The sequence below is a fragment of the Ctenopharyngodon idella genome, chromosome 6 (assembly GCF_019924925.1).
Source record: "Ctenopharyngodon idella isolate HZGC_01 chromosome 6, HZGC01, whole genome shotgun sequence".
In the NCBI taxonomy this organism is placed as follows: domain Eukaryota; kingdom Metazoa; phylum Chordata; class Actinopteri; order Cypriniformes; family Xenocyprididae; genus Ctenopharyngodon; species Ctenopharyngodon idella.
This window is the reverse complement of record NC_067225.1, coordinates 32,730,464-32,743,912: the sequence shown is the minus strand read 5'-3', so window position 1 is coordinate 32,743,912 and position 13,449 is coordinate 32,730,464. Positions and strand designations below refer to the sequence as shown.

Here is a 13,449-nt window from a genome sequence, read left to right as displayed (position 1 = left end):
TGACAGAACATGCTAATCGATGACTTGGAAGATAGTTAACTCCACATCAACTACACAAATTCATCAAGTAACCATTCAGAAACCTCCTGCTGCATTATACATGTTGTCACTTCTTCTCCAGTCTCTCGACTCTGATAAGGCTGAACACCGCTACTGACAGTTTCTGACATTTTCAGTGCATGAGATTGTCCTGTTTTGTTGTTGCCGGTATGCTGGAGCATGAGCTCTTTAAGCTCCGCCCTCTTCTCGAAAGGGGGCCGGAAGCACTAGTTCATTTGCATTTAAAGGGACACACACAAAAATGGTGCATTTTTGCTCACCCCCAAAAAGTGGCAATTTTAACATGCTATAAAAAATTATCTGTGGAGTATTTTGAGCTAAAGCGTTACACACACACACACACACACACACACACACACTCTGGGGACATCAGAGACTTATTTTACATCTTGTAAAAAGAGGCATAATAGGTCCCCTTTAAGTAAAGCATGTATTTTAGTGTTGCACAGATTGTCCTTTTGAGCTTGGACTACTTTTCTAGGTACTTGTTAAGCATTACTGGTGTAATTCCTCTGGGTGGAGTTTGTTGAATGTAAACAGTGTGTTACAGATAGTTACATCACATCCTCACATGGATACCACGCAAAAGTAATTAGGTTTTGTTTCTGTTTTTTTGCTGGTTGCGAGATGAAAAACTTTGACAGGCCGAGTTGATATGTGATTCTACCACCCCAGTCTCATGCTGTATGCATGTAATATTATGTTACGGTTATAGCCTTGAAACAGTGTGACAGATTTGACAGCGTATTGAGTACCAACATCATGTAGCTTGACTGGTAGAACATCGCAGAGGTCATGGGTTTGAATCCTTTAGAAAAATGTATATCTTGAATTCGCTGTTCGCTTTAGATAAAAATCCTCTGCCAGATGAATAAATGCAAGAAGTCAAAAGTTTTTACACACTTTATTGACATTTATTGACATATTTACACACTCCTGCATTTATTATTTGTAGTATGCGGTCTATAGATATTAAGTAGTAAATATCCCAAAAGATTTCTTCAGCATTTATATACAGTATGTATGTCATATATATGTGGGTCAGTGATGTGAATAAATGAAAGGTTCAATCATCAATATCATTTCACTTTTAACAAAACACAGATCACCAGGTAGCTGATGGATCTTGAAGATGCAAGTACATTCAATTGTGAATGCGTGTTTGAGCATTAATATCTGCATTTATGGAGCAATTAATAAAACCTTTCATTAGTAGTGTGCATTGAGACCAGCAGGCTATATAATCGAGCAAGCGCTGAACATTTGAGTTGCCTTTGCACACACACACACACACACACACACACACACACACACATCATATTTACCTCCTCGACCGCTGTAACTTTTTTAATGGCCCATCATCATTCTTTAAAACCTTGTTCTTTGGTCTAAATGTGGCAGGAGGCAAAAAACAAAACTAGAATGACATGAAAGCTGATCAATATTTCATTCAACATCCTTTACCCACTGACTGCAGTTGTGCATCCTCTATCAGGCAGAGTATGAAAGCTTTTGTTCATGCAGAGCAAACACACACACACACACACACACACACAATATAGGCCTCTGTGAATGACATCCAGCCTCTCTAGCGGAGGACGGGTGAGTTAAGGGAAGCTTGGGACGGATGCAGCCCTCGCTTGCAAAAGAGCAGCATCAGCACCGCTGTCCCCGCGGATCGCTGAGCTCTTTAAATAGAGCAGCCTTTCCAGACATCCACGGCACTCCAGTTCCCATGTAGAAGAGCCGTTGGACTGCGGTTCTGTTGTCATCGCTGAAAGTTTTATGACTTTCTTCTGGCCTCAGTATATCTGTCTTTATTTCTCTCCTCGCCACTTAGAGCTTTTTCCATCCCTCTTTCTCTTTCTCTCTCTTTCTCTCTCTCTCTCTCTGTCTTCTGCAGTCGCTCATCATGGGAAAGTATGCGACATGAATTGTTCTCAGTCAGCTGAGCATTTTTTTTCCTCCCTGTTGCTCATCTTTCCTGCTGTAAATCATTTATAAGTTGTGTTCGGGTCATCAGAAGCCCATCCTTTCTGTTTAATTAGCCGTGTTTGCTCAGTCAAGCATTACTATCATTATTGCTCATACTTTTAGTTAGGGATTTTTCAAAACCATTAACCATATATTTTAGAGCTTGTTGTAAAATAATAATAAAGTCTTTGAAAGCATTGTTTATGCTTTTTCTTCCCTCCAGCTCATCCATGGAATGAATGAACGAACGAATGAATTAATTAATTAAATACTTGATTCAAAAGGTAGTCCAAAGGTAGGGAGTGTGCTGAAAGTTAGTGTTTGTGCCAAAAGTTAGGGGTTGTGCCAAAAACATAGGGGGCGTGTAGAAAGGCAGGGGGCATGATGAAAGGTAGGGGGTGTGCTGAAAGGTCAGAGGCTTCCTGAAAGGTAGGGGGCGTGATGAAAGGTAGGAAGTGTGCCAAAAGGTAGGGGTTGTGCTAAAAGGTAGGGGGCGTATTGAAACACAGGAGGCGTCCTTAAAGTTAGGAGGCGTCCTGAAAGGTAGGGAGCGTGATGAAAGGTAGGGGGTGTGCTGAAAGTTTAGGGGGTGTGTCAAAAAGTAGGGGGTGTGCTGAAAGGTAGGAGGCGTCCTGAAAGGTAGGGGGCGTGATGAAAGGTAGGAAGTGTGCCGAAAGGTAGGGGTTGTGCTAAAAGGTAGGGGGCGTATTGAAACATAGGAGGCGTCCTTAAAGTTAGGAGGCGTCCTGAAAGGTAGGGAGCATGATGAAAGGTATGGGTTGTGCCGAAATGTAGGGGGCGTGTCAAAAGGTAGGGGGTGTGCTGAAAGGTAGGGGTTGTGCCGAAAGGTAGGGGGCGTGTCAAAAGGTAGGGGGTGTGCTGAAAGGTAGGAAGTGTGCCGAAAGGTAGGGGTTGTGCTAAAAGGTAGGGGGCGTGTCGAAAGGCAGGGGGCGTGATGAAAGGTAGGAGGCGTCCTGAAAGGTAGGGGGTGTGATGAAAGGTAGGGGTTGTGTCAAAAGGTAGGGGGTGTGCTGAAAGGTAGGGGGTGTGTCAAAAGGTAGGGGACGTGATGAAAGGTAGGGGGTGTGCTGAAAGGTAGGAGGCGTGTCAAAAGGTTGGGGGCAGATAGAAAGATAGGTGCGTGCCGAAAAGTAGGGGGAGTGTTGAACGGTCATCTTGTCATAAGTTTTAATGTGTGAGCGAAGCACCTCAAAATTGATCTCAAATAAATTATTCAATTTAATTGTCATCCCAAAGGATATGATCCTTCTTCTGAAATGAACATCAATTAAAACTGAAGCAGCACAGTGAAGCTGAAAGGCAGAAACGGATGAAAGTTTAATGCTAGTTGTTTGAAACCTTAGATGTTTGAAAGCATAGTTTCTGGCTTCTGATTACATTCAATTAGCACAGCCTCTCTTTTCTCTTTTTTATTTTATTTCATTTATGGAATCAAAATTATGTTTGGAAGTAAAATTCATAGTGGGCTTATGGTTTAAGAGACTATTCTATTCCAGTCATTACTACTCTAGTCAGAATGTCTCCTCTTGTTCTCCCAGGCGTTGAGTGCACAGATCGGATAGATCTCATGACGTTGAAAGGAAGAGGGTGTCCCTCCTGATCACAGCCTTTCCCGAATGCCGCACCCTTCCTATTAGATCAATTTGTGGCATGATAAGGAGGGAATGAAAACAAATTTCTGCCTAATTACCTTCAAACAAACAACCCCTCCATCAGTTCATTCTGAGGGTGACGTGATAAATCCATTTGGGCGCAGCAAGGCATCTGCACACATCCGTCCCAATTACGGCCCATCTGCCATGATGGGAGTCCTGGCCACCCGCCGCCCAAGGGTAAATTAGCCGTCTTGTCAGGTCCGCTTAACCGAACATCTGCACGGCAAGGAGCCGCAACATGTTTCACAAGGGCAGGTACATAATGCGGTTCTTCACCCCATACCATCAGTACGACTGTGAGAGCGTAGGCCGCGATGGGGGTCTGAATTCGTAGCTCATTCCAGATGGAGAAAGTATGGTGGAAAAAAAGTGCTGCGACCTTTTAGTGATTCAATTCTTGCTAATTCTAAACCAGCCTATGTAATCGATGCATGTAATCCCCTAATGTGTCTAAAGACTAGTCTGTATGCATGCATCTCGTGTCGTCTTCGCAGGAATTACCACTTTAATGCTGAGCGTCATTTAGTATGCATCATGCACTGCAAATGCAGTCCGTGTAACTCAATTCACTTTACCTGGCTCGAGGCCATTTAGAGTCCTTGATCATGCCAGAATCGAAGAATAACATGAAGGGAGAGCTTGGTCAAAGACTTATCTCTCCTAGACTTAGGGAAAAATACTGAATCAAAGAGCCAGGGAGCCGTGTGCTTCTGTGAGGAGTCTCACCGTCTGCGGCGTTATTCGCTGTTTTTAGCCATTTGTTGGTCAGTAAACAACTGCAGACCGGTCTATTGTGAGGCAGTTACGCAGATTAATATACCTGCCATCTTTTCTCCTCTGAACATGTTTAGGGTAGATAAACACTGACAGAAAGTGCTGGCTGAAAGAAATAAACAGTAGTAAGTAATAATAACACTTCTCATCGGTCTGTCCTGAGAAATGTGAAAGGGAAGTTATGAAACTCCAGGTGTGGCTACGGCTCGTGAATTGGAAATTGCTGTATTAGATTTATTTGTCATTTCCATTTCCGTGTTGTTCGTTTTCTGCCTTGTTTATATGCCGCTTTGTCAGTTTTCATATGGTTGGAGCTGCTTGCAAAGCTCAGCATTAGACGGATGGTTCACGGCGAGCAAAATTAGCTTCAACTTCACAGCGAGAGCCTTCATAATGCGCTCATACTTTAATACACTTGTGTGTTCCCTTCTACCAGAAAAGCCATCCATAAAACAAGCTTCCTAGTGCGCAGACTGCACTCTAAATATATAAATTTTTTTGTCCTCAAATACATTTTTTGCTTATGTAACTCTCCCCTCTACCTTTTGGAAAGCAATGGACTGTGATTGGCTGAGATCTGAAAGATGCCTGATGATTGACACATGTCAGGTAAAGCATATCCAATAAGATTTCTTAGAATCGGTGGTGGTTGCTAAACAAGGCATTGATATTAATATTGTTATCTATCTATCATTCTATTGTTCTGTCTATCTATTTATCATTCTATCGTTCTGTCATTCTATCTATCTATCTATCTATCTATCGTTCATTTGTTCATTCGTTTGTTCTATCTATCTCTATCTATCTATCTATCTATCTATCGTTTGTTTGTTCATTCGTTTGTTCTATCTATCTATCTATCTATCTATCTATCTATCTATCTATCTATCGTTTGTTTGTTCATTCATTTGTTCTATCTTTCTATCTATCTATCATCGTTCGTTTGTTCATTCATTTGTTCTATCTATCTATCTATCTATCTATCGTTTGTTTGTTTGTTCATTCGTTTGTTCTATCTATCTATCTATCTATCTATCTATCTATCTATCTATCTATCTATCTATCTATCTATCTATCGTTTGTTTGTTCATTCGTTTGTTCTATCTATCTATCTATCTATCTATCTATCTATCTATCTATCTATCTATCTATCTATCTATCTATCTATTGTTCTGTCGTTCTATCTATCGTTCTATCTTTCCTTCTGTGTTTTTTTGTGTGTGTGTGTGTGTGTGTGTGTGTGGGTGTAAATGTCCTGGTTTAAAATGCACACTTTCTTTTCCCTTAAAATAAGGGTGTATTTTACTTTTCTATGTGAACTGACTGATTTTCATCCACAGACTCACAGAGACTCGAGCCAGAAGATCACAGAGACTCGAGGATGGACTCTTTTGACTTGCACCAGTAAATAACTTCCTAGAACACCCTAGCAACCTGTATAGCAACATATAGCAGCACCCAGGCATCATGGCAGGGACTTTTTCAGCTTAATAAAGGGAAAAAAAAAAAAATATATATATATATATATATATATATATGTTTAAGGAAAGTGAGGGTAGTTCTAAAATTTACATTATTTTTAAGGTAACACTTTAGATTAGTGAACACATATTCACTATCAACTAAGAGTTTTCCTTCAATAAACTCCTAATTACTGCTTATTAATAGTAAGTAAGGTAGTTTTAGTTGTTAAGTTTAGGATTAAGGGATATGGTCATGCAGAATAAAACATTAATATGTGCTTTAGGTACTAATAAACAGCCAATATCCTAGTAATGTGCGTTCTAATAAGCAACTAGTTAATACTGAATAGTGTTCCCTAATCTAAAGTGTTACTATTTTTGGGAATATATTTAGAAAAAAAAAGTCTTGGGTTAATTAGAGCAAGAGCTTTTCTAACTCAAAAGAACATTTAAAAGGGACATTAAAGCCTGCATTGAAATGAATGCAAATCTGAGGAATGTTGCATGATTTTTTTGAGCACTTTTAAGAACTTTGTTGCAGTTTTAACTCATAAATGGTTGTCTGAGAGCTTTCATCCTTGTCATTCGTCCTCAAAAGGAAAGATGAAAGAAATCCTTTCCTGACCCCAAACGTTTCGCTCTCAAGATTAGAACGCCAGCCAAGACAATGGCTCTCTTATAACATTAATAATTATGTAAAATGGATAGCCTTTGATCAGACATGTGCCTCCAGAGAAAACATGCTTAATGAAATATTCAGATGATCACTTACTGAATGTGAACTTTGCGTCACAGACATTATATTGAGCTTATGCATCATGATAGTTTGTATCGTTGCAGCTTTGAAATTGAAATTGTTGTTTTGCGACTTTTAGTTACCAACGAGACTGTGATGTAAACTAAACGCTGTTCGAGTTGCAGTTTCCACACATTATTAGTACAGTATTTAATGCTTAAACAATGAAAATGCACGTTTACTGTTTATATTACGTGAGCTGTGTGACAGAGAGCCAAACGATGACAGCAGACTTAATTAAATGTCGATGTACTGTCCAGCAGAAAGCAGACAACAAAATTGAACAGTACACGCTTCATTCCACATCATCATAAAACACAATGATGTTGTGAACATGACACTGCATTAAAACTACAGCATAGCACATTGCACACAAACTTAAGAACATAGTAATAAACATAAATTGATAAATAACAATAATTCTAGCTATTTTTGTTTGCAAATTTAAAAAATTTACATTGAGTTTTAGAAAACCTGTTGCTACAATGTTATGGTGTTCTAGCTGATTGTTTGGATGGTGCTATGTGGTTGCTAGGGTGTTGCTAGGTGGTTTATTACTGTCTGAACTGAAAAGAGTCTGTGATATTCTAATCTCTACAGTTTTTTCTGGTCTGTTGGACCATAAAATCATCTGATTGCTTAGAAAATGAACAACATGATTTGAGGTATAAATTGTGTGTGCATGAAGTTTTTAAAGGGGTCATGAACTGCGTTGTTTTATTGTTTTATAATGTTTCCTGAGGTGCACTTATAATGTTAGTATGCCTTTTGCATCAAAAAATGTCATAATTTAGAAATAAAAGGCATTTTTCCTACCCTGATTTTAGCCCTCCTGTTTGAACGCTCTGTTTTAAGGGGCGTGTCTGCTGTGAGACTTCAGTGTAAACGCCCACTGCTGTGATTGGCTGACATCTTTACATTTGAAATAGCTAACATGATTAACTCAAAAACTTTTAGCATGTTTTTACTATTACAGCTCTCAAGGTTAACTAATCATGAAAAGTGTTGCATTAGATTTAGATCTGGCATTATATTTAGATCGTGGCATGAAAGGTTGCAGTGATGAAGATTGTAGCCGATCACAGACATGAAAGCAGTGATATCGTCACTGCAACTCAATTTCTGCACATTAACAAATGCTTTCATCATAACTAACAGTGCAAACGAGATGTAACTAAGAGATTCGTTGAATAAATCGGGAGTTTTGCCGTAAGTCCAGAACTCAGTCACTGATAAACTCACGTTATTTGATTGACAGCTCCAGCGATTGTAAAGGGAGCGTTCTTTGATCGCTTTCTTTATATAATTTAATCACCATTTAAATAACAGATTATTTTCATCCTACTAAGAGAAACAACGTGAAGCGTCATTACATATCAGATCAGGCATTAGAATTAACACAGTTAACTTACATGTTGTTGCATTACTGTCGAGTCCATATTGTAAAAGTCTGTTTGCAAAGCCTGTGCCGAAATGCAATTGATTTGCCAAAGAATCCACAGTGAAATGTACCGAATACAAATAAGTAAAGCTTAACTGAGACATTCAAATTGATGAAAATAACCATATTCCTAGCATTAGGATCCTTTGAAAGGTATTGTTATTTTTATTCCTGTATCGCTCTTCTCTCCTCTTCAATGGGTCTGGTGTCAATAAAAGCTTTTATCGGACTAACAAGGAAGTTTTCAGTTCTGAAACTTACAGGATATTTTCATAGTTCAATGACCTCTTATATATCAAAAGCTCAAGGAAAAGTTGATTTCTCAATTCGTGACCCCTTTAATACCTTGGGTTTTGGGTTTGTGCATGCAAGCTACTTTTGAACAGTCTCACAATCTCAAAACCTCCACAAGCGTAGTAACCTACATTGCTAAATCGCTGCTTTTGTCTCCACTTTTAGGAGACTTAAAACAGATACATGGATGGAATTAGGTCAGACATTTTCTTTCCTAACTTGGTATCCACATTAAATGCATCAATGTTCCCCAAATTGTATTTGGTTGGACTTTTCTATGACCTCAAAGAGCCAGCCATATCTGTGAATGCTGCAGTGAGTTTTGCCGCCGGTTCTGCGTTTATTTAAACAGCACTGACAGATCAAATGTAAGAAAGACTGTATGCAATCACAAACGCAGACGCTAATTAACATAATTCAGCTCAGATTAAGGATTCATTGGTTTATTGAGAGAGATGCCGCTTTTGTTTTCCGACTCATTAATTTATTAAATGATCCATCTCAATTGTTTGCCTTTTCAGTTCATGTTTAATTCCTCATTCATATCTGCACTCCACCTCGCGGCAAAGCTTTGTGAAAGTCTCATTTATTTGTAATCCTTTCTACACTTCTCCTCTCAATCATGTATTGTTAGTAAATGAAGACATTGGGATGGCAGATATATCACTTAATAGCCAGGCTCAAATGCTAATGAATAATGCAATTGATTGATCCTTCACAAACTCCGCCTTAGAATGTTATTGACCAGTCCTGTCTTAGCAGCTGTTGCTGTGTGCAGTATTCTAATCTAATGGGCGGGGCTTAGCAAAGGGTCAGTTGTAATAGAAATTGCTGTGAGATTATTTTATCAAGTGTTGTTCTTGTGATGCACTAGTTGAAGTGCTACAGAAAGGACAAGTCTCTCATTAAAATTAAGATGTGCTTTGTAATAAGTTCCCTAGCTGTGATGCGATGCCAGGATCTGTTTGTTAATATCCTCGTCGTGTTGTGGTGTGATCCACTGAGAGAAGTCGACTTCTGCTGTACAAGCGGCTCAGTTGTTTACTGAAGAGTCAATTTGAGGTTAATGGATTTTCCTTTTCCTGTTTGAGACAATTTGGCTTTCTAATAAGCAATTTTCTTGGAAACTGTGATGCTTGACACATGTGTAGGCTTTGCGTATGTTAAATAAACTGTATTAATATGTTATAATTTATCATGAAAAGTGATGTTGAGACATGTTAACAAAGCTCACCTTTAATGTTATGTTCTTTAAATGAGAGCCAAAGGTTAATTTAGTTAACTTTCCTCACTGCTGTTGTCAAGATTTGCATTGTGAGGTTAATGTCATGAAGTGATTATTGCAAATCATTTTATTTCCACAATGTTTCCTCTTTTTTTGTTGTTTTTAAAAGAAGTCTCTTTTGCTCAATTAATTTGATCAAAAAAACAGTAAATATTGTGAAATATTATTACAATTTAAAACAGCTGTTTTCTATGTGAATATATAGTAAAATGTAATTTATTCCTGTGATCAAAGCTGAATTTTCAGCATCATTACTCCAGTCTTCAGTGTCACATGATCCTTCAGAAATCATTCTGATATGATGATTTGCTGCTCAAGAAACATTTATGATTATTATCAATGTTGAAAACAGTTGTGCTGCTTTATATGAAAATGTTTTTGTCCAAAAATTTGAACAATAATGTATATATTTTTTTTTTAATTAATTACTCCTCATTACTTCTGAAAGTTCACAATGTTTTCGAAGGTAAATTCCAATAAATTCTCTTTTTCAACTTTAATAGTACAAAGAACTTTTATATTTCAAAAGATCAAAAAAAAAAAAAAAAAAAAAAATGTGATTCTTCATAACACGAGGTCCATTCTAATCTCATGTTAACATCTGTCGAATAAAGTGTCTCTCTTGTTTGTCTCTGTTGTAGTCCTGGTGCTGCTGATCTTGACCCTCAAGCGTCACAGGAAGGGCCAGCGCATGTCTGAAGACGAGGAGGACATGCGCGACAACGTCATCAAATACAACGACGAGGGCGGCGGTGAGCAAGACACCCAGGCGTACGACATGAGCGCCCTGCGCAGCCTCTACGATTTTCCAGAAGTCAAAAGCTCAGATTCAGGCCCGGACCTGCGCTCCGTCCCTCAGTGGATCCAAAACAGAGTGGTAGGAGACGGCGGGCCGGCTGACTTCTCGGTTTTCAAAGGCTACATACGCAAGAAGGTCGAGCAGGCGGACGCGGACTTAACGGTGCCGCCTTACGACTCGTTCCAGACTTACGCTTTCGAGGGCAGCAGCTCGCCGGCTCTCTCGCTAAGCTCCATCCGTACGTTGTCCACCACATCAGAGCAGGACTTTTCATACCTCAGCGATTGGGGACCACGCTTCAGGCAGCTGGCTGGATACTACGCCCCAGCCCAAGCTGAAGAAGAGGGGTCCTAGCACGCTCTCGGAGGCCCTTACATCCTGGTCCTGGAGTCATTTTTTCTCCCTGCCGCTTTTGCCCACAGTTCCGCAGTGACGCTTTTTTTGGTTCCCAGTCAGTCCAGAGAGTTTTAATGTCACCCGTTACACTTTGCAAAGTGACTTCTTGTCTTGTGGAAAAGTTCAGGACAAATATTGAAGGAGAAGAGCAGTAAGCCGGGTGCTGGGCAAACCTCCAACATCTTCTCACCTGTCAGCGAGAGCAAGAAGAAGCGGGGCCGTGCCATATGCACTACACAAGACACTCATTGTTTCAGTTTTTTTTGTGATTTCTTTGCCCATCTGTGGAAATAAGGACTTTAACTCACTGGGATCTGGACGAAGACAATGGAAATGTCTTTTTAAATACCAACATTTAAAAAACCTTAAATAAATATGTATTTATTTAAAGAAAAACGAACAAACAAAAAAAGTAAAACAATATTTATGTATTTATTGCTTTCTATTTATTTATTTATTCATCCTGGCAATGGACTGAAATACAAAAAATGGACATAATTTTTGAAGAATATTGAAGTTGTCAGGATGACGGACAAAGACTGAATAACCTGTGGGTAAAAAAAGACAAGGTTGACCGAAAAAAAAAAAAAAAAAGAGTTGGGGTGGGATTGTTGAAGGGAGTTTGCAAACTATCAGCAACAGTAAATCAGTCTTGAAAATATTTGTATTTATTTTTTAGAAACTCTTTTTGTAAAATACGAACCGTTTCAGGTGGAGAAAAGTAACGGCTGTGATGGGGTGAATCTCACGAAAACATGTCCAGGTCATGCTTCATCTAAATCAAGAGAATAAAATAAGAAAATACATTTTGTGTAAAGATAATGAAGTCTGTTTTGAGGATTTGAGGTTTGTGACATTGTGTTTATGGAAATCAAGCACATTTTCCCTGAAAAATCTAATACCTTTTTCAATTTACACACTTTAAAAAATAATTGTTGGTTTAACTTAAAAAAGTAAGTTACCTGGTTGCCTTAAAATTTTGAGTTCATTGAAATTAAAAATTTGAGTTAATACAATGAAGGCGATTGGTTTAATCAACAGAAACTCAAAATATTATGTTATCTGAACCACATTAATTGATTTGACAAAAGAAAAACTGTGATAACAAATCATGAAAATATTTTTTTTTACAGTGCAGAGTTTATTGCATTAATGAGAATTTGGGGAAAATGTGCTTAATTGTCACAAAAATAATGTCACTATATAAATAGGCTTCATTTACTTTCTGCAAAATATAACTAAATATTTCTTTCTTTGATTCTGAAGTGAAATAATTCCTCGACAGGTTTCGTGAGCATTGGTTTTGTCTTGTCATACATTTTGTGTGTTGTGTTGCTTTTTGACTAATTATCCAGATCCCTTGTTGTGGAAGTTGCGTTTGGCATTGAATCTTTCCTGTGGAGGCAGTTTTCAAGTGGAAATTTCAAAGACAACATGGCACAATACACGACAAGAAACAAAAGAAGCCATCCGACAGGTTCTTTATCAATTATTTTTCAGATATCCCAAGATATACATGTTCATTGATGATTTGTATGTGTGCCAACAAGACGTTTCCAGATTGCTTTTCTTGGGTGATTCGATTGTTTTTTGCTCATTCTGTGTTGGGTTGAGGCTGATGAACTAGAGCGATTGCATCGAGTCGGGGTGCAGCGGTCGTGTTTTCCCCCAAACCAGCACCCTTAAATGTCCACCCAGAAATGCAGATGTATGGCTGAAAATACAACTGAAATCATCAATAAATATTTACGGTTTTTCAAGAATTTTCGAATGATGAGTTTTTGGGCAACAAAAGAGTGCATATTGTACAGCCAAGACAGTATGTGTATGTGTGTATGTGTGTGTGTGTGTGTGTGTGTGTGTGTGTGTGTATTTTTTTTATATATATACAGGTGCTGGTCATATAATTAGAATATCATCAAAAAGTTGATTTATTTCACTAATTCCATTCAAAAAGTGAAACTTGTATATTATATTCATTCATTACACACAGACTGATATATTTCAAATGTTTATTTCTTTTAATTTTGATGATTATAACTGACAACTAAGGAAAATCCCAAATTCAGTATCTCAGAAAATTAGAATATTGTGAAAAGGTTCAATATTGAAGACACCTGGTGCCACACTCTAATCAGCTAATTAACTCAAAACACCTGCAAAGGCCTTTAAATGGTCTCTCATTCTAGTTCTGTAGGCTACACAATCATGGGGAAGACTGCTGACTTGACAGTTGTCCAAAAGATGACCATTGACACCTTGCACAAGGAGGGCAAGACACAAAAGGTCATTGCAAAAGAGGCTGGCTGTTCACAGAGCTCTGTGTCCAAGCACATTAATAGAGAGGCGAAGGGAAGGAAAAGATGTGGTAGAAAAAAGTGTACAAGCAATAGGGATAACCGCACCCTGGAGAGGATTGTGAAACAAAACCCATTCAAAAATGTGGGGGAGATTCACAAAGAGTGGACTGCAGCTGGAGTCAGTGCTTCAA

At 38.5% G+C, this 13,449-nt stretch overlaps 1 protein-coding gene across 4 annotated transcripts in view; it reads left to right on the top strand.

The window, feature by feature from the left end:
• LOC127514601 (cadherin-22) overlaps positions 1-12,719 on the top strand; it is a 211,410-nt gene extending 198,691 nt beyond the window's left edge. For all 4 annotated transcript variants that reach the window (XM_051897585.1, XM_051897586.1, XM_051897587.1 and 1 more), the window contains one exon: positions 10,405-12,719. In XM_051897585.1, coding sequence (XP_051753545.1) covers positions 10,405-10,916 — 512 coding nt within the window. In that variant the 3' untranslated portion in view covers positions 10,917-12,719. The remainder of the gene's footprint in view (positions 1-10,404) is intronic.
• Positions 12,720-13,449: the final 730 nt, after the last annotated feature.